This window comes from Pseudoliparis swirei, chromosome 23 (genome assembly GCF_029220125.1).
Source record: "Pseudoliparis swirei isolate HS2019 ecotype Mariana Trench chromosome 23, NWPU_hadal_v1, whole genome shotgun sequence".
Lineage (NCBI taxonomy): Eukaryota > Metazoa > Chordata > Actinopteri > Perciformes > Liparidae > Pseudoliparis > Pseudoliparis swirei.
This window is the reverse complement of record NC_079410.1, coordinates 16,879,865-16,903,611: the sequence shown is the minus strand read 5'-3', so window position 1 is coordinate 16,903,611 and position 23,747 is coordinate 16,879,865. Positions and strand designations below refer to the sequence as shown.

General features: G+C 47.2%; 2 protein-coding genes across 6 annotated transcripts in view; one reads left to right on the top strand and one right to left on the bottom strand.

Moving 5' to 3' along the window:
* The window catches only part of plppr2a (phospholipid phosphatase related 2a), a 59,870-nt gene extending 49,978 nt beyond the window's left edge, over positions 1–9,892 (bottom strand). For all 4 annotated transcript variants that reach the window (XM_056407780.1, XM_056407779.1, XM_056407781.1 and 1 more), the window contains exons 1-2: positions 9,814–9,892; positions 3,617–3,739 (exon numbers count right to left, since the gene is read on the bottom strand). In XM_056407780.1, the coding sequence (XP_056263755.1) occupies positions 3,617–3,685 (69 nt within the window). In that variant the 5' untranslated portion in view covers positions 3,686–3,739; positions 9,814–9,892. The remainder of the gene's footprint in view (positions 1–3,616; positions 3,740–9,813) is intronic.
* Positions 1–23,747, top strand: part of LOC130189109 (paralemmin-2-like) — an 81,363-nt gene that overhangs the window by 33,435 nt on the left and 24,181 nt on the right. The window contains exon 1 of one of the 2 annotated variants that reach the window (XM_056407775.1): positions 19,576–19,834. The exons of the other annotated variant lie outside the window; for it this stretch is intronic. The gene's annotated coding sequence lies outside the window, so the exon portion shown is untranslated. Of the gene's footprint in view, positions 1–19,575; positions 19,835–23,747 lie in introns of those variants that run through there. 2 annotated transcript variants of the gene reach the window in all.

The window sequence follows — 23,747 nt, the reverse complement described above, 5'->3', positions numbered from 1 at the left end:
GTGTGAAGCTGCTCAGAGACAGCAAGGAGGGCCGTCTCTGTCGAGTGGCCGGCCTTGAATCCAGACTGGTGAGGGTCAAGAAGGCTGTTACTGTGGAGATAGGAGGACACTTGGCTCAAGATAGCTCGCTCCAGAGTTTTGGAGAGAAAAGGAAGAAGAGAGACCGGTCTGTAGTTGCTGACTTCAGACGCGTCGAGCGTGGGTTTCTTCAGGAGAGGGTTGACTCGCCTCCTTCAGAGAGTTGGGGAAACAGCCAGTTGAGAGGGAGCTGTTAATAAGATGGGTGAGGAAGGTCAGAAGGTCAGGAGCAATAGCCTGGAGAATGGGAGATGGGACGGGGTCTAGGGCGCAGGTGGTCGGTCGGGCGGAGGTCACCAAGCTAAGAATGTGATTGGGAGACAGCGGGGTGAAAGAGGAAAGAGAGGGGGATGAAGAAGTTAGTGTTGGTGAGGTGATAGAAGATGGATTAGTAAAGGAGGAGTGTATGTCGTCTATCTTGTTTGTAAAGTAGTCGACAAAGTGGCTCGGCAAAAGGGTGGAAAGAGGAGGGGGACAGGGGGGATCAAGGAGGTTGGAAAAGATAGAGAAGAGTTTTTTGGGGTTAGAGAAGGAAGACTGAATTTTGGTCAGATAGAAAGAGCTTTTGGCTGCAGATATAGAGGAAGAGAATGAGGAGAGAAGAGATTGATAGAAGAGCAAGTCTTCCGCTTGATTCGTTTTTCGCCATTTTCTTTCCGCCGCGAGGGTGGCTCTCTCGGCGCCACCGAGTCCGACAACCACGGAGCCGGAGAGGATTTCAACCGGTCGTGTCTTAAAGGACAAAGAGAATCAAGAGATGAAGACAGGAAGAGAGGAGAGTGTCTGTGGCAGCTGCAGTTAGGCATGAGGGAGGAGCCAGTTGAGGGGAGAGCAGATAGGACAGAGGAGGCCAGGGAGGAGGACAGAGGGTGCGAATGTTGCGCCGTACAGGTGCAGAGTCTGTAGATATGGGTGGGTTGTCAGTACCATAGAGCGAGAGAGAGTAAGAGATGAAGAAGTGGTCAGAGACATGGAGAGGAGTTACAGTGAGGTTGGAGGTAGAGCAGTTTCTAGTGAAAATGTAGTCAAGGTGGTTGCCGGCTTTGTGAGTGGGAGGGGAGGGACTGAGTGAGAGGTCAAAAGAAGATAGTAAGAGTAAGAGATCACATGACTTCTCTGTCTGGATGTTGAAGTCACCCAGAAGGATGAGCGGGGGGCCGTGTTCCGAGAAGTTCGACAGGAGGACGTCTAGCTCTTCCAAGAAATCTCCCAAAGAACCAGGGGGACGGTAGAGAACAACAATGTGTAGTTTAACCGGATGAGTAACCATCACAGCATGGAACTCAAAAGTCAGTGGGGTAAAAAGTGGAAGTGGGTAGAGAGAGAAACACCATTTGGGTGAGATGAGTAAACCTGCACCTCCACCCCGACCAGAGGGTCTGGGTGTGTGGCTGAAGGAGAAGGCCGAGGAGAGAGCAGCCGGGGTAGACGTGTTGTCTGCTGTGATCCAGGTCTCAGTGAGAGCCAAGAAGTCAAGCGACTGCTCCACAGCAAAGCCAGAGATGAAGTCAGCCTTGCGGTTGGCTGACTGACAGTTCCAGAGGCCTCCCGTGACCAGGTGCTGGGTGTGAGTAGAACGGGTAGGAATGATAACCGAGGAGGGGTTCCGGTACATGAATGAACGAGTCCTATAGTGACGACGAGTTGAAATACGCACAGGTATGGAAAAGACACACATATTCACAAAATGGTGGAATACTTAGCCACCCACGAAGACTCCAACGGAAGACTCCTATGTCTTTGTCCTCCGAGTCTCGATTCCAAGGAAGACTCCTGTCCTCCGAGTCTTCAACCAGGTGATGATCGCTCGTCCAATCAGTGAAGATTCAGGTGTCAGTAATCAGGACACACCTCTCTACCAAAACAAATCCTAAAACAGTACAGACCAACAATCCAGCAGCTCTAAACAACAAATACAACAGTAACTCAGCAGATAAACTAATTTAAAGAAGATACTTAGCAGGATCCAAGTAGTCAGTAGTCTCGCCTCACAGGTAAAAAATGCACACTTGCGAAGTTTAGAGGCGAATCTTCGCGGCGCGTGGCAACATTTCTTGTCTATCGCAACCACACGCGACCTAGCATGGGATATCAGCGCGTTGACCTAGCATGGGATATCAGCGCGTTGACCTAGCATGGGATATCAGCGCATTGACCTAGCATGGGATATCAGCGCGTTGACCTAGCATGGGATATCAGCATGTTGACCTAGCATGGGATATCAGCATGTTGACCTAGCATGGGATATCAGCGCGTTGACCTAGCATGGGATATCAGCATGTTGACCTAGCATGGGATATCAGCATGTTGACCTAGCATGGGATATCAGCATGTTGACCTAGCATGGGATATCAGCGTGTTGACCTAGCATGGGATATCAGCATGTTGACCTAGCATGGGATATCAGCGCGTTGACCTAGCATGGGATATCAGCGCGTTGACCTAGCATGGGATATCAGCGAGCGGAAAAATCTCAATTCTTTTGGTGTGAACGCAGCTTTACAAATGATAGTTTTACTCGATTACGGTTCAATACATTTGTTCAACACACTTGTTTTCTCATTGTCTGGAAGTCCCCATCGTACTGGAGAGCATTTAAGCTTTTGTTCAGTCCCAGTTTCTTTGTGGACTTCACAATAGTGCGGAACAAAATGAGCAATAAGAAGAAAAGATGTCCCTTCCTCAAAGCCACAAACTGTGACCGCGGATGTGTTTGTGGGCAAAAGAGTGGCAACCTGTGTGTGTGTGAGTGTGTGTATGTGTGTGTGTGTGTGCGCGCGTGGGTCAGTGGTCAGCAGGTCCGTCTTTTCAATCAGGGGGTTGGTGGTTCAATCCCCGCCCTAGTCGATGTGTCCTTGAGCAAGACGCTTAACCCTGAATGTTTCCCTGTAGCTGCGTCTACGGTGTATGAATGTAACAGGATTGTAAGTCGCTTGAAATGTAGTGGGCGTGTGTGTGTTAATGTCTATATGTGTGTGTGTGTGTGTAACAGGTTGTTGGTGTGGCGGCTCAGTAACACTTTGGTTTCTGGTTGGCAGCAGCAAAGCGAGAGAAGAGTATTCAAAAATACTGAGAAGAAGCTTAATGGTTTAATGAAGAGTAGCAAAGAAAGATGAATAAATAGGATAAATCCCTTCTGCTGTGTCGCTGCCGGCGTGTTCTTCACACCGTGTTCTCAGCCACCATCGGCCACTTCCACCCCTTCAGTGTGTGATGATTTCCTCTCCCAGTTACAGCAACGTGTCAGAAAACCTCACAAGTCTCATTTGTGCGCTAATGTAAGAGTGTATTCTGCCCTCGTCATCGTGGTACTCACGGTCTTGTGAGTGTGTGTGTGTGTGTGTGTGTGTGTGGACAACCTCTGGCGTGATCTGTACAACGCAGCGGGATGAACCACGGGTCAGATTCCAGAGAAACAGGAAGTAGCCACAACGAAGATACGCTCGAGAGATGCGCTCGTCTTGCTCGTCGAGCTCGTATTTGACAAATGACCTCCTGGAAGAAGCGTTTTCAAGCTCCGAGCGCTGGGATGTCTTACCTCCACAAACAGGAAGCAGGGGACGATGGAGCTGCTGCTCTTCACACCCGGCTTCTCCTCCACCGCCATCCCTCGCTCCGTTTCTCTGAACGTCCCTCTGTCCAGCTCTCTGTCTCCCTTGTCCTGCAGGGAAGAGGGTTTGGGAAGGTTAGAGGTCAAGTCCACGACTGTGATGACAAATTAGCTGTTCTTTAAACATGTGTATTGTTTATCCACACCATATACTACAACCATGAATATTTAACAGATGCACAAACATTTGGATTCTGATGCGTCACAAATTAACAAATGAATCATGCAAGCCGGATCTATCTTGCACTGCGTGTCCATTCGACGCTAACGGCGCGCTCATTCTCGATACGGCGGCCTGAAACATGGTTTCACCTGAAATAAATCTGTGAAATATCACAGTATATTACGGTCAATGTTCAGCGGGGAGAACCAACAGTGAACGCTCGCACACGATTGTTGTTCGTGCGGCATGCGGCATGCCGCACGAACAACAATGCAACGAGTCGAGGCGGCAAGGTGCTCCGTGTTGCCAGATTGGAGATGGTGAAGTATCGTACCAAAGGCTCAAAATGGTCGTATTTGGAGGATAATTTTCGTGTATCTGGCAACCCTGAGATCGGTCGACCAATGACTATTCTCTGTAGCCCGAACATTGAACTGTTGGCCGTGGGGATGCGCCCGTACTATTTGCCGAGAGAGTTCACGTCCGCCATTGTGGTTGTCGTGTACGTGCCGCCATCAGCTGACGCTGAGGAAGCTGTGGACACCATCCACTCCACTGTGTCTGCTCTGCTGAATCATCAGCCTGGAGCATTCATGGCTATCACTGGTGACTTTAACCACACCACATTGGAAAAAGCTCTGCCAACCTTCCATCAATACATAGACTGCCCAACAAGGAACAATAAAACTCTGGACTTGCTGTATGCTAATACTAAGGACGCATACAGCGCCACTGCCCTTCCCCTCGGCAGGTCTGATCATGACCTGGTCCGCTGACACCCAGGTATGTTCCTCTGGTGAAGAGGCTGCCGGTGACCACCAGGACTGTGAGGAGGTGGTCTCTGGAGGCTAACGACGCTCTACAGGACTGCTTCGAGTCTACGGACTGGGATGTGTTGTGTGGACCGCACGGGGAGGACATCAACAGTATGACCGACTGCATCACGGAATACATCAAGTTCTGTGAACACACCACCATCCCATCACGGACTGTGCGCTGCTTCCCAACAACAAGCCCTGGATCACCAGGGACCTGAAGGCGCTTCTTAACATGAAGAAAGCTGCTTTCAGGTCTGGAGACAGGGATGAGCTGAGGAAAGCCCAGCGCAACCTAAAGGTGAAGCTCAGGGAGGCAAGGACTCCTACAGGAGGAAGCTGGAGGCCAAACTCCAGCTGAACAACACAAGGGAGGTGTGGTCTGGCATGAAGCAGATAACTGGCTTCAAGGTGGAGGGAGACAGCCAGGGGCTCCTGGAGAGGGCCAACTAGCTGAACTGTTTTTCAATAGGTTCAGTTCACAGCCCTCTCCTGTCTCCTCCACACATCACACCTCCCAAACACCTCCCCCTCTGTCCCCCCTGCTGAGCTGCACATCCACCGAGCCCTCAATAACAATGGGCTCCTCCACCTCCCCTCTCTCTGTGACGACTGACCAGGTGAGAAGACAGCTGGAGAAACTACACCAGCGCAGAGCTGAAGGTCCTGATGGCATCAGCCCCAGGGTCCTAAAGACCTGCGCCACCCAGCTGTCTGGTGTCCTGCAGCGCCTTCAACCTCAGCCTGAGGCTGGGGAAGTCCCGTGCTGTGGAAGACGTCGTGCCTGGTCCCTGTCCCCAAGAAGTCAACACCATCTGGCCTCAACGACTACCGACCGTCGCCTCACCTCCCATGTGATGAAGGTGCTGGAGAGGCTGGTCTTGGCCCACCTCCGCCGCAGGTGAAATCATCGCTGGACCCTCTGCAATTTGCTTACCAGCCTCATGTGGGAGTGGACGACGCCATCATCTACCTGCTGCAACGAGCTCTGTCGCACCTGGATGGAACCGTGTCTCTGTGAGAGTCACTTTGACTTCTCCAGTGCATTTAACACCATCCAGCCACTGCTGCTGAGTGAGAAGCTGCGGTGGCCGTGGACGCTGCCCACCATCTCCTGGATCACTGACTACCTCACAGGCAGACCACAGTTTGTCAGAATGGGCGTGTGCTGTCTGGAACGGTGGTCAGTGATGTTGGAGCCCCACAGGAACTGTTCTGTCTCCTTCCTCTTCACCCTGTACACCAGTGACTTCCAGTACAACACGGAGTCATGCCATCTGCAGAAGTACTCTGATGATTCTGCAGTGGTCGGGTGTATTAGGGATGGACGGGAGGAGGAGTACAGGGCAGTGGTGAGTGACTTTGTAAAGTGGGCGATGAGAACCACCTGCGGCTGAACGTGGCCAAGACCAGAGAGATGGTGGTGGACTTCAGGAGGAAGGCGACAGCTCCTACACCTCTGAGTGTCCTGGGAGTGGACGTGGACATGGTGGAGGAGTACAAGTACCTGGGCGTCTCCATCGACAGCCGACTGAACTGGAAGGCCAACATCAACGCTGTGTACAAGAAGGGGATGAGTCGACTTTTTCCTGAGAAAGCTTCGATCCTTCAACGTGTGCAGCAAGATGCTGGAGTTATTCTACCAGTCGGTTGTGGCCAGTGTGCTGCACTTTGCCATTGTCTGCTGGGAGCAGCATCGAGCCGTGACACCAGCCGTCTCAACAAACTGGTTAGGAAGGCTGGCTCCATCATCGGCTGCCAGCTGGAGCACCTGGAACAGGTGGTGGAGAGGAGGACGTTGAAGAAACTGGTGTCCATATTGGACAACCCGGACCACCCTCTCCACCACCTCCTACAGGGACAGAGGAGGACTTTCTCCAGACGTCTCCTCACGCTCCGCTGCCACAAGGAGAGATACAGGAGAACATTCCTGCCGACGGCTATGAGGCTCTACAACAGTTCACCTCTTGCCAGATCACCCTAACCCTTCTTATATTTTGTGTTTTTTTTATTTTATTCTTGTGTGTTGCTGCTACTGGCTCGACAAATTTCCCCTTGGGGATTAATAAAGTATATATATCTATCTATCTATCTATCTATCTATACAGTCAGAGCTCGCGCAAGAAGGTGGAACGTAAGGGAGATACCATTTCCAAAACTTGTAAGGGGTAAATACTAGTTTGTGAAAACCCAGAGAAACACAAATATCCGACGAAGCAAAATCCCGGACGTTTTTGGAATCCCTGCCGGACGCATTTTTGAGGTCTCACAAAGAGGACATGTCCGGGGAAAAGAGGACGTCTGGTCACCCTAGCCAAGCTAACCGCCGGCCGGCTGTGGTTCATATTTAACAGGCAGATGTAAACGCGGCGTCAATCCTCACATCTAACTCTCAACCAGAGAGCGAACGAGCGCATGTTCCCGAAACCTCAAACTGTTCCTTTAAGCTGCAATATATCCAATTTGGAAAAAACGCAGACCGTGACTCACTGCATTCCCACTTTTAAGGACAAGGACTTAGACGTTGCGCTACAGAGGACGAGAGGGAACATTCCTCACAGTAAAGTGCCGGCGGTGTGTCCCTGTTGTCACACTCTACAAACAAGTCTCAGAAGGGAAGTACGAGTCCTCCGGAGAACTCAGTGTTGGCCTTCAGGTTTCTATCTGTCACATTTGAAACGCAGAAAACTCTATTTTCAGAGGCTTTACACAGACCCTGAATCATCTGTTGTCTTCTGTTGTTGAGAGGCAGAAAACTAAGTTGTCATGTTGACGTCTGTACTCTGCAGAGAGCTTTCTTCCTCCCAATTCCTTCTACGCCGGTGGAAAGAATAGGCCCGAGGGATGAATAGGGCATGTAGCCCAGCTCTTAGCAGCCATCAGAACGACGTGACGTGCCAACCAGGACTGCTTTTAGAGGTTGGACTGTGAGAAGAAAGTATCTGTCAGGGTGAACAAGCAGAAAGCCCAGGTAACGGAGAAAGAGAAACGGAGAGACTGAGAGGGGGGGGTAGTCGTTCCCGTTTCTTCTCCACTGGAGTCTGATGGGAAGAGTTACTTAGAGTTGCATTCCCTGATGGCATGAGTCGTCAGGCGGCAGGTCTACGAAACAGAGTTTTTGGGAGACCGGCGACGAGACACGGGATTATTTTTCTGACGATTAATAACTGATGATAAGTGGGACACTTAGCCGAAGAATGAGAATCGAAGAGCTTGTTTTCCGCCATGGGAGGGGGGCGGGGGGGGCGGAGCCTAACGGCTGTCGCACAAAGGACTCAAGAGACGAGGACTTCAAAATAAAACAGGAAATAAAACACCTAATCCCAGAGCGTGACAGGGGGCTGATTTTAGGGGACAAGTTTGAAGCTTAAATTAAGAAGTGTCATCTTCAGTCGGTAAAGCGCTGCGACCGACAGCTTAATAGTAACGATGTATGAAATGAAAATGTGAAGAACTGAACTGTGAATCTGTGCTTTTCTCATGCTGGATAACTAACTTCCAAGAAACTTATGAGCCCATGTTTGGTCAACACTATCGGGGTGATTTTTTGTGTAATTCTTGCAGATTTGTCAATCAAATCAACTAATCCAGTGACTCTATACCTTTTATCGGTGATGTTACCCACTGTGAAATATTTTAGATTAGTCGACCACAAATTTTTATGGTTTTTGGGGGACGGCCCAACTTTAGCAGCGATGTTTCCTTCGGGAGACGGTGGAGACGGTGGAGACGGTGGAGACCTAAACCAGAGCCAAAAGAGAGCGAATATCGTCCTCCGCCCATCTCCAGATGAACCTCTGGGACTGTCAGGACGCATTCAATTTAAGAGGATTTGTCAACGATCTGTTGAACACAAGTAGGAATAAAGAACACAACACTGATTTAACCATAAACTGTGTCATGGTGACATCACCCATTGGTTTGTGGACCGCCGTTTTTTAAGCCTTGAATTTGGCGTCGCTATCTTGGATTACGCCCGCCGGGAAATATGTTGCTGCCAAACGCTGGTTAAAACGCACTCATCTGAGTGTGTGTGTGTGTGTGTGATTGTGTGTGCGTGTGTGTGTTTGACCAACTGTGTCGAGGCAGCTGCACGGGTTTGATCTGATTAGCGGGGTCCGAGTGACAAGGGGGTCTAATCCGATGGCCCATCTATCGGTCAGAGGACGAGAGCCGAGGAGACGATTCGACACGCAAATCAGAAAAACACGAGGGAAGTGAAATCAAAATGGTGGAGATGAGTGCTGCACAGGAGAAAGTTGAACACACACACACACACACACATTGATGCATGCACACACATCTTGGAGAGCACAACATTTGAATCGTCTGGACTCGAGTCAAAAGGGTTGAGGGTCTGGAGACACAGGCGGCGATGTCCTCCTGCCTCTGCAGTCCCAACAACCCTGCCCCAGGACACACACACACACACACACACACACGGACAAACACACAGGATAATTGGGCACAACAATCTGGATCGTGCAGTCATTTTCTCAAACCCTTTTCATGCACACATCCACATTTGTGCGGCGTCAATGCAGCGTTACAATACCAACTGCCAGTGAGCCATCCTTTATGGTTGTGTGTGTGTGTGTGTGTGTTCAGCAGGGCATTTTTTTGCCCTGACATTGTCGAACACATTTCTTTTCCAACTGGGATCCTGTGTTTTATCTTACTGCACGCTTGTATTCTAACACACATGTACCAGAAGCACACACACACATGCACACACACACACACACACACACACAATACACTTGAGTCACGAACAAACAGAAAACTTACCCCTCCTCTTACTACGCGGCATTCCCTGCCCTCTATAAATAGGAAAGGTCAAGAAGGAGAGGAGGAATCCCGTAATAGGATTTACCCAGCGTGGGATAATTTGGGCTTCTGTTTGGGGGAATACCCCCCCCCCCACACACACACACACACACATACACACACACACACACACACACACACTTAAAGGACCCGGGGAGGAAGCACACAACAGATCACATCAAGAAAAACACACGTGACTTCCACAACACCACTGTTGTGTTGTGGCGCCGCAGGCAGTTCAAATCACCCCGGCATGCAGGAGAGGAGTCATCCCTCCATCCCTCCATCCCTCCATCCCTCCATCCCGAGACCCCTGATACCTCGTTGCCGAGCTGACGGTCGCCGCGGCACCAGATTCCTATGCGGTGGCCATGTCAGATGAAATGATGGCACAAAAAGAAGAAGAAGAAGAAGAAATCTCCTTCCACGTCTGCCGTCTGTCTCCACTCGTCCTTCTCCCTCTTCCCTCTGCTCTCCCCCCTCCTGGTCCTCACACAGAGACGGAGACGGCGGCGGTAGCCTCCAAAAAATCTTCCACACGCTCCCCCTCCCCCCCACACCCACCTCCGCCCCCCTCTTTTAATTAGCTTGTTCCGGCGGCGGCGGCCAGTAAACTGAGAGGCTGAGATCACCTCGCGTGTGTGCGGCGGCCGCTCCGATGAGGAGGCGTGGAGCGGAGCGCGGGGACATGTGTGTGTGAGAGAGTGTGTGTGTGTGTGTGAGAGAGGGAGGGAGAGGGAGGGCATCATGCATGATGTGTGTCAGCTCATTTGTATTCAAAGCTTGTTTTCCCTCTCCATCCCTCCCCGTCTTTACCTCCGTCCGTCTCTCCCCCTCCTGGACGTACAGAGGACATGAACCTGCCCCGAACATTAGAGGGAAGAAAGAGGGATGCTGCAGACTATAAGGGTGTGTGTGTGTGTGTGTGTGTGTGTGTGTGTGTGTGTGTGTGTGTGTGTGTGTGTGTGTGTGTGTGTGTGTGTGTGTGTGTGTGTGTGTGTGTGTGTGAGGCTGCCTGCCTCCAGCTCGAGCACTGGATGTGGGTTAATGATACGCGGCTATTGATCTGACAATCCCGCAGCACACGGGTAAGAGAGGGAAGAGGGCGGCCAGATGTGTGTGTGTGTGTGTGTGTGTGTGTGTGTGGTGATGAGGATGAATGAAAGTCCGGAGTGGCGCAGGAACGAGACTCAGCTGTTAGAACCACGCATCTCTCCTTCTGCCTGCGAAAAACCTGCCGAGGGGCACGGCCCGCTATTTTTTTAAAACGATGCCGCTTCTGAGGCGCCACTTCTCCGCCGGCGGGCGAGGTCGCCGCGGCGCCGACAGGAGGACACAAACCTTTTGGTGCATTCAGGCTCCCTGAGGATGAACCATCCCAACAACCACTTTATGGATTCGCTGGTGTTTCTCCCAGGGAGAGGTCGTTAGCGCCTTAACCTTTCAGGGTCGTTAGCATCTTAATCTTTCAGGGTCGTTAGCGCCTTAACCTTTCAGGGTCGTTAGCGCCTTAACCTTTCAGGGTCGTTAGCGTCTTAACCTTTCAGGGTCGTTAGCATCTTAACCTTTCAGGGTCGTTAGCGCCTTAACCTTTCAGGGTCGTTAGCGCCTTAACCTTTCAGGGTCGTTAGCGCCTTAACCTTTCAGGGTCGTTAGCATCTTAACCTTTCAGGGTCGTTAGCGCCTTAACCTTTCAGGGTCGTTAGCGTCTTAACCTTTCAGGGTCGTTAGCGCCTTAACCTTTCAGGGTCGTTAGCGCCTTAACCTTTCAGGGTCGTTAGCGCCTTAACCTTTCAGGGTCGTTAGCATCTTAACCTTTCAGGGTCGTTAGCGCCTTAACCTTTCAGGGTCGTTAGCGTCTTAACCTTTCAGGGTCGTTAGCATCTTAACCTTTCAGGGTCGTTAGCGCCTTAACCTTTCAGGGTCGTTAGCATCTTAACCTTTCAGGGTCGTTAGCGCCTTAACCTTTCAGGGTCGTTAGCATCTTAACCTTTCAGGGTCGTTAGCATCTTAACCTTTCAGGGTCGTTAGTGCCTTAACCTTTCAGGTTCGTTAGCGTCTTAACCTTTCAGGGTCGTTAGCATCTTAACCTTTCAGGGTCATTAGCGCCTTAACCTTTCAGGCTCGTTAGCGCCTTAACCTTTCAGGGTCGTTAGCATCTTAACCTTTCAGGGTCGTTAGCGCCTTAACCTTTCAGGGTCGTTAGCGCCTTAACCTTTCAGGGTCGTTAGCCTCTTAACCTTTCAGGGTCGTTAGCGCCTTAACCTTTCAGGGTTGTTCGCATCTTAACCTTTTGCAGTTTTTAGGTCCAGTCCCTCGATTTGCGTGACACCGAACGGGAGCTAGATTCTCGGTGACGTCCTGAGATCACGTGTTACACCAAAACTCATTTTTGTTTCGCATTGAGCCGTTCAGTGTTTAACGTCCAGTAAGTCGGTTTCCAATCAGCTCCCTGTGAGGATCGACTGGAGCTAACGGGCGTGGCTTTGGACAGCAGAGACGTTAGCGTAGACGCTGCATTCAATTCAATTCAGTTGATTTTGTATCGACCATTATCACAAAGGGCTTTACAATCTGTACACATACGACATCCCTGACCTTTGACCTCACATCGGATCAAAAAAACTCCCAAAAAATAGAAAAAAAACCTTTGACAGGGAAACAAGTGCAGAACCCTCCAGGAGAGAACAGAGGAGGATCCCTCTCCAGGATGGACAGAACAATGGATGTCATGTGACCAAAGGGAATCATTAGAGTTACAACACATTCAATGAATATGACAGAGTGTATAAATAGTTAGTAGAAGTCATGGACCACGATCCAGACCTCCATGATCCATCAGGCAGATGGAGGTAGAGAGGAGGAGTGGGCGGGGCATCCGCAGGGCCATGGCCCAATCGCATCCGGTCCATGGGAACTGGAGAGTGTGTCTGAATTGAAAGGAGAGCAAAGTACGGCGCCAAAAAAGATGTTTATCGTTTACACATTTCTCCCTACGCTCAATTCGTCAAGAGATGGATTGGCAGACGGCTCATCCAATCACCCGCCAGGAATTTATTATTAAGTCCCCGGCGACGGCTTCTCAGACCATCTGGCGGGTCAGGTTATGGTTTAATGAGTTCCCCGTCAGCAGTAGCTTCTTTATTAATAGCTAAAAAAACATGTTGAACATGAAATTATATTTATTGGCAACACTAAACGTGGACGGGGACATTTTGATATTCCACTTTGGAATAAACAAACCATACAACTTGGATTTTTAAGGAACAAATATATATTTTGAATCTAGGTCGACTTTACGCTTTAGTCAGAAGCGATTTATTTGATTCTTTCAGCACCCACACCGTAACAGCTGGACCGGTCCTTTGGCTCAGAGACACCCAGAGGTGCTAAATGAATCAAGAGGTCAACCTCAGTCATTTTTCAGCTCTTGGCCTGTTCATTAATATACCATTACCTCAGCCACACTAATAGCCACTAGACTGGTTTTCTCTCCTTTCTTAATGTGCACACAGCTTCTGGTCTATGTTTTATGGATGACCATATACATCAAAAAGGAGGCAAAGAACGGCAGCCCATAATAACTGCCCGGCAACCCATAATAACCGCCCGGCAACCCATAATAACCGCCGGTGATGGGTTTTTTTCTTGCTGTGATGAAACGACTGACTGAAAAAAAGAAAATCCACTCGCTCTAATCCACTATTAACCCTCCTGTTACCTTTCGGGTCAATTTGACCCCATTCAATGTTTAACGTCAGTGTTCTTTGGGGTCAATTTGACCCCAGGCTGTTTTTCACTGTCAAACATATAAGAAATATCAACTTTTTTATATATTTAAAGGGCTTTTTAGGTAGTCAACAAACAAACATAAAGTACCTCACACTTAAACTTGGGAAACAATTTTAATTCTAATAATTTTCTGGAGGTTTTAATTGCTGGGGTCAAATTGACCCCGAGGGTAAAATATATCAGTAAATGTGAAGGTAACAGGAGGCTTAAGATCGCTAATTTGCAAAGACTCTATGTTTCATGTGTGGGGCGGCTGGCCCTCAATGAAATTGTTCCCTCGCCTCCCAAATCCCCCCCCCCCCCCCTTCTCAGAGGGATTGTCAGGGCGCTAGATGAGATATGGCCCGAGCAGCGTGGAAATGAGGGATGTGCCTGTTATGGGGTCGTTATGGTTTACAGCACATCGAACGCCCGTCCCACGGGTCCCCTCTCCTCCCCTCTCCTCCCCTCTTCTCCCCTCTCCTCCCCTCCCCTCTCCTCCCAGCCATATACCCTTCTCCATCCCTCTGTCCATCCCCCTCTCTGGCTGCTCGCACCACCCCCTTCATCTACAATGACAACCCCCAAACAGAAATTTATACTGTGTATATATATATATATATATATATATATACATATATACATATATATACTGTATTTATATATATATATAAATATACTGTATTTATATATATATACTGTATTTATATAAACTATATATATATACTGTTTATATATTTATATATATGCCATATATAAATATATATATTTTATATATATATATAGATATTATCTATCTATATATCTATAAATATATACTGTATATATACGTATATATATACGTATATATACACTACCGTTCATATATCTATATACAGGACTGTCTCAGAAAATTAGAATATTGTGATAAAGTTCTTTATTTTCTGTAATGCAATTAAAAAAACAAAAATGTCATGCATTCTGGATTCATTACAAATCAACTGAAATATTGCAAGCCTTTATTCTTTTAATATTGCTGATTATGGCTTACAGCTTAAGAAAACTCTAAAATCCTATCTCATAAAATTTTAATATTTCCTCAGACCAAGTAAAAAAAAAGATTTATAACAGCTGAGTGTTTGTCAAGGCTCAGGAAACCCTTGCAGGTGTTTCGAGTTAATTAGACAATTCAAGTGATTTGTTTAATACCCTACTAGTATACTTTTCATGATATTCTAATATTTAGAGATAGGATATTTGAGTTTTCTTAAGCTCTAAACCATAATCAGCAATAAATCAGAATAAAGAGCATTAGGCTTGCAATATTTCAGTGATTTTGAAATGAATCCAGAATGCATGACATTTTTGTTTTTTTAATTGCATTACAGAAAATAAAGAACTTCATCACAATATTCTAATTTTCTGAGACAGTCCTGTATATATAACATATCTAAATATATATGAATATACATATATCTATATATATATATGAATATATATATATATATATATATATATATAAATATATGATAGAGGGACATAATAGGGCAAAAGAAAGAAGGCAGAGGCTGGATTGGCTGAGTTTCGCCAGGAACCTTCTTTGCAAACAAAGGCACGCACGAAAAGACATCTAGCCGGTCGGACGGAACTTAAACGCACGAACGCATTAACGCATTTACTCGTTCATGCGCGACCGTTGAGTCCGGCAAGTGCTCGAACGCGAAGCACCCGCGGGACCCATCGGCCCAGTCGGACTAGGCCTTCCCTTTCGCCCTCAGAGTATAAACACCGGCGACATACACTTCATTTCAATAGTTCCGCCGATCAATCCGGAGACTAAAAGGACGGCGAGCGTTGGTGCGAGAGAAAGAGCTGGAGGCATAAGTCCACTCAGGATGAAGTGCGTTAAAGCCGCCTCAAAGCACGGATGAGCGTCTCCATCGAACCCGCCATGTTTCACACCGAGCGTCACTGTGCATGACTTTATATATTATATATACAGCAGACATGAAATAATTAGTAGTGTTTACTTCTAAGCATTCCTGCACTGCTGCTAGTCCTCTTTTATTATCTTGGGACAAAGGCCAGGCTCACTATGCTGCGCTAAGCTCACCCGCCGCTGGCTTTAGCCTCCTATTTACGCGAGAGCGGGATTAATCTCCACAAAGACCTAAGAAACCCTTGTGTTAATGCGCCCCTTGCACAGAAGCACACAACCTTGATGTCAGATTTCAAGCCCATCACTTAAACCCATAATTTGCAGATACACACATTACCCCCCGAACACACACACACACTGCCACGGCCCTGTATCATTAGGAGCTCCAGCTGTGGTCTACGGGGGCCGGTCATTAATCAGCTGGACAACAAAGGCACGCATTCCTGCAGTGCGCCTGCTCCTTTGTTTCGGCTCACGCTGGATCCGCCGCTAATTCTGACGCTTTAATCGCCCAACGAAGATCAGGAGAACGCTAATGTGCTTTAAAGGGACGTAAGCGTAGAGCTCAAAGGCCAACAGGGTGAAACATGTCACAAAGCCTCCTCAGTTGATCACTTAGGTTCAGACGATTGTTTTGTGTATTACAAGCTCTCTGAAAATGTTGTGTTTAAACATGCAAATCAGGCCTCATCTTATTAAATATGCACACATTTGCATACTTTTCCAGAACCGATGACAAACTCACAATGTAGATGGGAATGGAAAATACTGACGACATTTATTATTTTGAGGGATGTATTCAGTGGCGGCTGGCCAATAGAGCGCCACGGCGCCTGTCCCCGCCCACCTTGAGATTGTGATATGTGATTTATATTATACGATATTATAATTTTAGTATATATATTTAGGATATTTATATTGTATATTTATATTATATGGTATTTTTATATCATATTATAATGAATATTATTATATAACATATATGTATAAATATAAATATATATATACTGAATTGTATGAATAAGATGTCTTTATTATGTCAGTGTTGGAATAAATATTAAATATTTAAATACAAAGTAGAAATGTGTGTTTGATACTTTTTTGCATTGCATTCTGGGATGTTTGCTGAAATTGATTGGATTGCCTACCAAATAAAAATTCCACCAGCCACCACTGTATATGTAAGACAAATATGTGAATACGGTCAAATAAATGAACTAATATACAACCATGGAACTTCCCCAGTTTATTACTTAGATTAAAACAATTAGTATGAGTTTGTTTTAGATTTAAAATTTTGCAAACGAGGCATTATCTAAACATAACTTTCTCTAAGATGTTACGAAACAAAGTGTCTTGAATTAAATCCCCAAATGTGTATTTTGGGTGTATTTCTTTCCACCTGTCTGAAAGAAGACTTGTAATGGAGGCCAAGAAAGTGCATTAAAAAGAATCGATGTATTTTCTTCGGTAGTGTCTCGTCTTAAGAGTAATAGGGTTTAGTGACATCTAGTGGTGAGGTTGCAGATTGCATCTGACTGAACACCCTTCCCCTCACCCCTCTTTTTCCAAATGCCTTTGGGTAACGTAAAACTAAAAACTAAAAAAGGCTCTCGCTGCAGCCAGTGTTTGGTTTGTTCCCTTCTGGGCCGCCTGTAGTAGCGTGGCGGTGCCACATGGCGGACTCCGTGAAGAGGACCACATGGCGGACTCCGTGAAGAGGACCCGGTGCCCTCTGTGAAGGGTTCATTCTTAGCTAACGAACACAACGATTCTAACTTGGGGGTGACACGTAAGAAAACAGTCAACAATATTACATTCAATTTCTAGCAACAAATCCCGCCCTCAAATCCTACGTACTGTCCCTTTAAGAAAGTGTATCGCAGCTATTAAACAGTAGATATATGTGACTCGTGTGCCGACACACCAAATACCTCGGGTGGCTTCCTCGGGAGTCTCGTTTAGTTCCACCCGACTAGCTCTGAGTTTTATAACGTCGCCTCCTCCCTCAGGTTTGATCACGCTGCTGCGTGCCCGTCATGAGGAGGGGCTCGCCGCGAGGACAAATGCCATCGCTGTCACACCATAATAACGTCATGTGGGCAATGCTCAGCACATATCAAGAGGGGGGGGTGGGGCAGCAGGTGTTCCCCTCTTTCATTGTGATTGGAAAATAAATTCCATCTCATGTGATTTGCTTTCCTGCTGTAGTTAGCACGGCATCCAGTGGAAACCCCCTTAGGCACAGGGGGGGGGGGGGGCGTGTTATCGTGAACACACCAGATGGGGTCCCGGAGCTGAGAACGTGGAGTTATGGAGCAGCATTCTCTCCATAATGAGACGTAAATGGAGGCGGCTCCGGGCTGGAGACTGTGACAGGGAAGGCTCATTCCAGGGAAGGCTCATTCCAGGGGGGGGGGGGGGGGCATTGACAGGTAGCAAACCTGCAGGAAAATGAATCGCATTTGTCAAATTATGCCAAGGTCACGGCCCCATCCTGGAACGAGAACCTACTATTTGAAACCCAATAAGGGCCCTAAACCCAATATTTAGATGGCAATCTTGCCACTTTTAATATTTTTGATTTTATACATTCAATTCAATTCAATTCAGTTTATTTGTATAGCCCAATTTCACAAATTACAAATTTGTCTCGGAGTGCTTTACAATCTGTACACATAGACATCCCTGCCCCAAAACCTCACATCGGACCAGGAAAAACTCCCAAATAACCCTTCAGGGGGAAAAAAATGGAAGACACCTTCAGGAGAGAACAGAGGAGGATCCCTCTCCAGTATGGACAGAACAATAGATGTCATGTGACCAGAAGGACAGATTTAGAGTTAAAATACATTCAATGAATGTGACAGAGTGTATGAATAGTTCATAGTAGGCATATTCCACGATGGAGACCTCCACGATCCATCAGGCAGATGGAGGTAGAGAGGAGGAGTGGGCGGAGTCTCAACAGTGGGCGGAGTCTCAACAGGACAGTGGCGTAGTCAGGAGCAGGAATTCCACGACCCAGACCTCGATGATCCATCAGGCAGATAGGATCTATGCCGTCTCATAGGGTCCGATGACCCCATGAGACGTGAAGTCAAAAGGACTCTGGGGAGAAAGCAGAGTTAGTAATGTGTGATTGAGAGATGAACATTCATCCCTAAGGAGAGAAAAAAGGAGATAGGTACTCAGTGCATCCTAAACGTCCCCCGGCAGCTATAAGCCTATAGCAGCATATCAAGGGGCTGGACCAGGCAAACCTGATTCAGCCCTAACTATAAGCTCTGTCAAAGAGGAAGGTCTTAAGTCTACTCTTAAACGAGGTGACTGTGTCTGCCTCCCGGACTGAAATTGGAAGCTGGTTCCATAAAAGAGGAGCTTGATAACTAAAGGCTCTGGCTCCCATTCTACTTTTTAAGACTCTAGGAACTACAAGTAGTCCCGCATTTAGTGAGCGTAGCTCTCTAGTGGGGCAATATGGTACTACAAGCTCCTTAAGATATGATGGAGCATCACCAATCAAGGCTTTGTAGGTTAAGAGAAGAATTTTAAAAGTGATTCTTGATTTTACTGGGAGCCAGTGCAGAGCAGCTCGTGCAGGAGTGATGTGATCTCTTTTCTTAGTTTTAGTGAGAACACGAGCTGCAGCATTCTGGATCAACTGGAGATACATAAGAGAGGCTCAAGCGTGTTGCCTCAAACAAGGCAACAAGCTTATGAAATATGATGCATACCAACTGAACTCCTCTGCAGTCGAGGATATGACGTGGTTAAATTAGCTGCATCTCAACCGCTGCTCACATTTTAATGCGTTCTTAAAATCTTAAAGGTGCCGCCCTGCGTAATTAATATTTAATGAAAGCACTTAAATTGTTTCATTGAGGGGAATATTAAATGTAAGCTAAAGAGTAAATGAGTCGTATATATTTTATTCGTAAGTTCAACGTTACAGTTATCAGTTGGACAGAAACGACTTAATACATGTTACTGTGTAGCTAATAAGTTCGTCATATACTCTTCTCTAGTTTTTGTGGTTAAAAAAACTGCTTCTTCAAGTTTAACAAATTAAATAATAAATGTCCTGATAGTCCTAGCAGCTGGTAATAACTACTATTAAAACTTTTAAAAGATGTTCATGTGATGGCCTCGGGCGGTTGAGGCTGTTAGTGTTTCACTGTCATTGGTGTATCACGAGTTTGCCACAAGTATTGAGATTTCCAGGGTGCCCCTGAACGTCTCTTGAGGTTTTACCAGCGATCAATCACAGTGATGTGTGAGACAGCGTTCCTGTGATTGGTCGAAAGTTAGAGTAAGAGGGCGGGGCTCGTTCTTTTACCCTGCAAGTTTTGGGGGAGCGCGAGAGAGAGCAGAACAGTGACGTCACGTCGCGGGGTCAGCGGTCCTGTTGTTGTTGGCGTCTGATAGCGGAACAAGCTAACCGGACCTCGTCTTCTAGCGGAGACACACGCGCACGCACGCACACGCGCACCGGGATAAAGTCCCTCCCACCTCTCAGTTGGTGAATTTACGGTCAGTTTGGGCTCCACAAGTCCCCCCAAAAGCCCCCGCGTGACGCCGTGCACAGCAACGCGCGAGCGGTCCGTTATCGTAACTCCTGCGTCATCGCTGGGAGCTGCGCCGCCTGCGAGGTAAGACGCTTCATTCATTCATGTTTATTCCTGCTTGGCAACCAATTAGTTTCTGACGACGTGCTGTTACAAACTACATCTAGTTACTCTGCTTGCGAAGAAAGCAGATGAATTGTCAGTTAGTTATCTCCAAACACTCGTGTGAGGAGGATGGAGACGGGACGGCAGTGTTCGGTCTCCATATGACGTCATTGTGGAAATAAGGAATACACGTACCCCTGAACATGTATAGATATACTGATACAGATGCAAGACTGGTGTCGCAAAAACAACAACCACAAAAAACAGTCTCTAACCTAAATAGCTGTTTTGTGATGATGATGATGATGATGATCACACCCACGAATGACTCGCTGTTTACTCTACTCGGCTTGTCCATATGCACAAGAGTAAACAGCCAGTCATGTGTGGGTGTGATCATCATCATCATCATCATCATCATCACTAACAACATAGGCCTCGGTCCAGACGGAGTTAATTTGACCCAACTGTTGAGACGAGTTGCTATGGCAGCGCGTTTAGACCGGTGGTTAAAAGTGGTGGCTGCAGTCCCGGCACACCTTCATCACCTCTTAGCTGTCATCGTCTTCATCATCCACATCACTGCCTTTGCCTTCAGTTCAAGTTCAAGTTTAGCTTTGTCTCAAGTGCCACTCTCATGTTAATTGTTGCTACAAAGTCAGTTCCTTTTCTTAGTTTTCATGTCTACCTTCCTCGAAAAGGATTGGAAAGAATACAAATGTTGTGTTGACAACATTTCGGCAGCCATTTTTTTTACGCCCAACATTGCTCATGTGTTCCATCCATCCGGTCTCTCCTGTCGCTCCCGTGTGTGTGAGTTTGGGCATAACAGAATACACACCTGTGATTGGCCGACTAGGATCACGCGAGAAGGTTTACGACGCGTGTAATTACCTTCGCATTGAAAATGCGTACGGTTATGTTTTGATTGCCGTGTATTTTTTTATTTATTTATTTTAATTTTGTGTATGCGTGTTACTCGCATAACTCAAAAAGTATTAAACCGAATCGCATGAAATTTGGTGGGATGATTGGTTATTATCCGGGGACCATTTGATTAGATGTTGGGATTGCTCGGGTCAAAGGTCAAGGTCATGAAAAGGTCAAAATCTTCTTTTCATGCCAATTTTTATCCAATTGGCATGAAACTAATGCCAAAATGTTCATAATTCAATGCCCAATCTTGTGAAATGAAGGTACGAAGGTATGTATATGTGTGCATTCTAGTTACTAGCTGTTATTGGTTTGAATATTACATTTTCAGTTTATTTTTATATAGCCAAATATCACAAATTACGAATTCTTTAATTCAATTCAATTCAGTTCATTTGTATAGCCCAATTTCACAAATTACAAATTTGTCTCGGAGTGCTTTACAATCTGTACACATAGACATCCCTGCCCCAAAACCTCACATCGGACCAGGAAAAACTCCCAAATAACCCTTCAGGGAAAAAAGGAAGAAACCTTCAGGAGAGCAACAGAGGAGGATCCCTCTCCAGGATGGACAGATGCAATAGATGTAATGTGTACAGAAGGACAGATTAGAGTTTAAATACATTCAATGAATATGACAGAGTGTATGAATAGTTCATAGTAGGCATATTCCACGATGGAGACCTCCACGATCCATCAGGCAGATGGCGGTGGGGAGGAGGAGTGGGCGGAGTCTCAACAGGACAGTGGCGTACTCAGGAGCAGGAATTCCACGACCCAGACCTCGATGATCCATCAGGCAGATTGGATCTATGCCGTCTCATAGGGTCCGATGACCCCATGAGACGTAAAGTCAAAAGGACTTCCGGGGAGAAAGCAGAGTTAGTAACGTGTGATTGAGAGATGAAAATTCATCCTTAAGGAGAGAAAAAAGAGGAGATGGGTACTCAGTGCATCCTAAAACGTCCCCCGGCAGCTATAAGCCTATAGCAGCATATCAAGGGGCTGGACCAGGGCAAACCTGATTCAGCCCTAACTATAAGCTCTGTCAAAGAGGAAGGTCTTAAGTCTACTCTTAAACGAGGTGACTGTGTCTGCCTCCCGGACTGAAGGTGGAAGCTGGTTCCATAAAAGAGGAGCTTGATAACTAAAGGCTCTGGCTCCCATTCTACTTTTTAAGACTCTAGGAACTACAAGTAGTCCCGCATTTAGTGATCGCAGCTCTCTAGTGGGGCAATATGGTACTACAAGCTCCTTAAGATATGATGGTGCATCACCAATCAAGGCTTTGTAGGTTAAGAGAAGAATTTTAAAAGAGATTCTTGATTTTACGGGGAGCCAGTGCAGAGCAGCTAGTGCAGGAGTGATGTGATCTCTTTTCTTAGTTTTAGTGAGAACACGAGCTGCAGCATTCTGGATCAACTGGAGGGACCTAAGAGATTTATTAGAGCAGCCTGCTAATAAGGAGTTGCAGTAATCCAGTCTCGAAGTAACGAACGCGTGAACCAATTTTTCTGCATCTTTTTGAGACAAGCTGTGCCTGATTTTTGAAATATTACGTAGATGAAAGAATGCAGTCCTTGAGATTTGCTTTACAATCTGTACACGTACGACATCCCTGACCTTTGACCTCTCATTGGATCAGGAGAAACTCCCAAGAAATGAGACAAAACCCTTTCAGGGAGCAACAGAGGAGGGTCCGTCTCCCCGGGTGTCATCCCCGTTTGTCAGAGAGGGTTTAGGACCGCCTAACATTTAATTGGGTCGGAGGCGTTTGGTAAACGTCTCGTTGTTTCCTTTCGTTGCCGTTTAGTTGATTTGCTACGAGTTCGTGTCGCCGAGCAGCTGGAGGAACGATGTCGTTTCAGGGGAGCTGGACGTTCTGCCACGATGGTGAAGCTCAGTCATCGACTCTATTATCACCTCCCCCACCCCGCGTCTCCCTGATGACACTTCCTGCGTTGAGAATGCCGGCAGTTTCCACACAGACACACACACACACACACACACACACTGATTGCTGCTCTGTCCCAGTCAAGCCTCCCAGGCTGCGGATGTCCATTATGTGGCGTAAAATGGTTTCTTGAAGACTCTGGTTGCTGACAAAGGGCCCCTGGAGGGGGGCGGGGCCTGCAGCGAGCTGTCAGTTTCCGGCCCGTGAATCGGCGTCGCCACATGACGGATGGCACCGCCCGGGACACAGAAACCCCCCCGGCCCTGATTTTCCTTTTTGTTGCTGTTTGCTATATGTGATAAAAGCCATCGCTCAGCCCCCCCCCCCCCCCCCCAGCTGCTTGTCACATTCATACCTCTGCCTCCGCCTCTTGTCTCTTTACCGCTCTCTTACTTTGCATAACGTATGAGGCGCGCGGAGCCATCGCTCTCTCGTCGGGGGTGGGGGGGCAGCCCGCGGTGCAGATACGGTCAGCTTGGGGCTCGTAAATCAACATTTTATTGGAAACGCTGCGATCGCTCCGACGCCGAGCGAGCAGTCGGAGCCACTCGAGCTCGGCTGTTAAAAATGAAATAAAGCGACGCCATTATGGTTCTGCTCGTGGCTCTGGGAATAAGGGTCAAGGACGTCGGACATGTCTGGGACAAGAACTTTGATCCCAGTATTGGTAGTCGATGTTTTATGCCCGTGAATAATTAGTCTTATTTATAAATGTTTAGGTTGGCGTATACCTGTTTCTAAGCTGCGTTTTCGTCATTTGGGGCTAAGAGGCACACAGGTTCACATTGGACCTACTTTTGACCCCTGATGACCCCGTCCATCGGCTCAGGAACGGGACTACTTTTTAGAGCCGAAACGATAATGGGAAATCATTTTGATCATTGACTTCTCGTTAAAAGTATTTCTAAAATGGCAGGAGGGATGTTTTCAGCCTCCAATATGGAGATGTTCTGCTTTTTCTCTGTTTCCAAGTCCATTTAAACCGTCTGTCGTTGGGTTTTG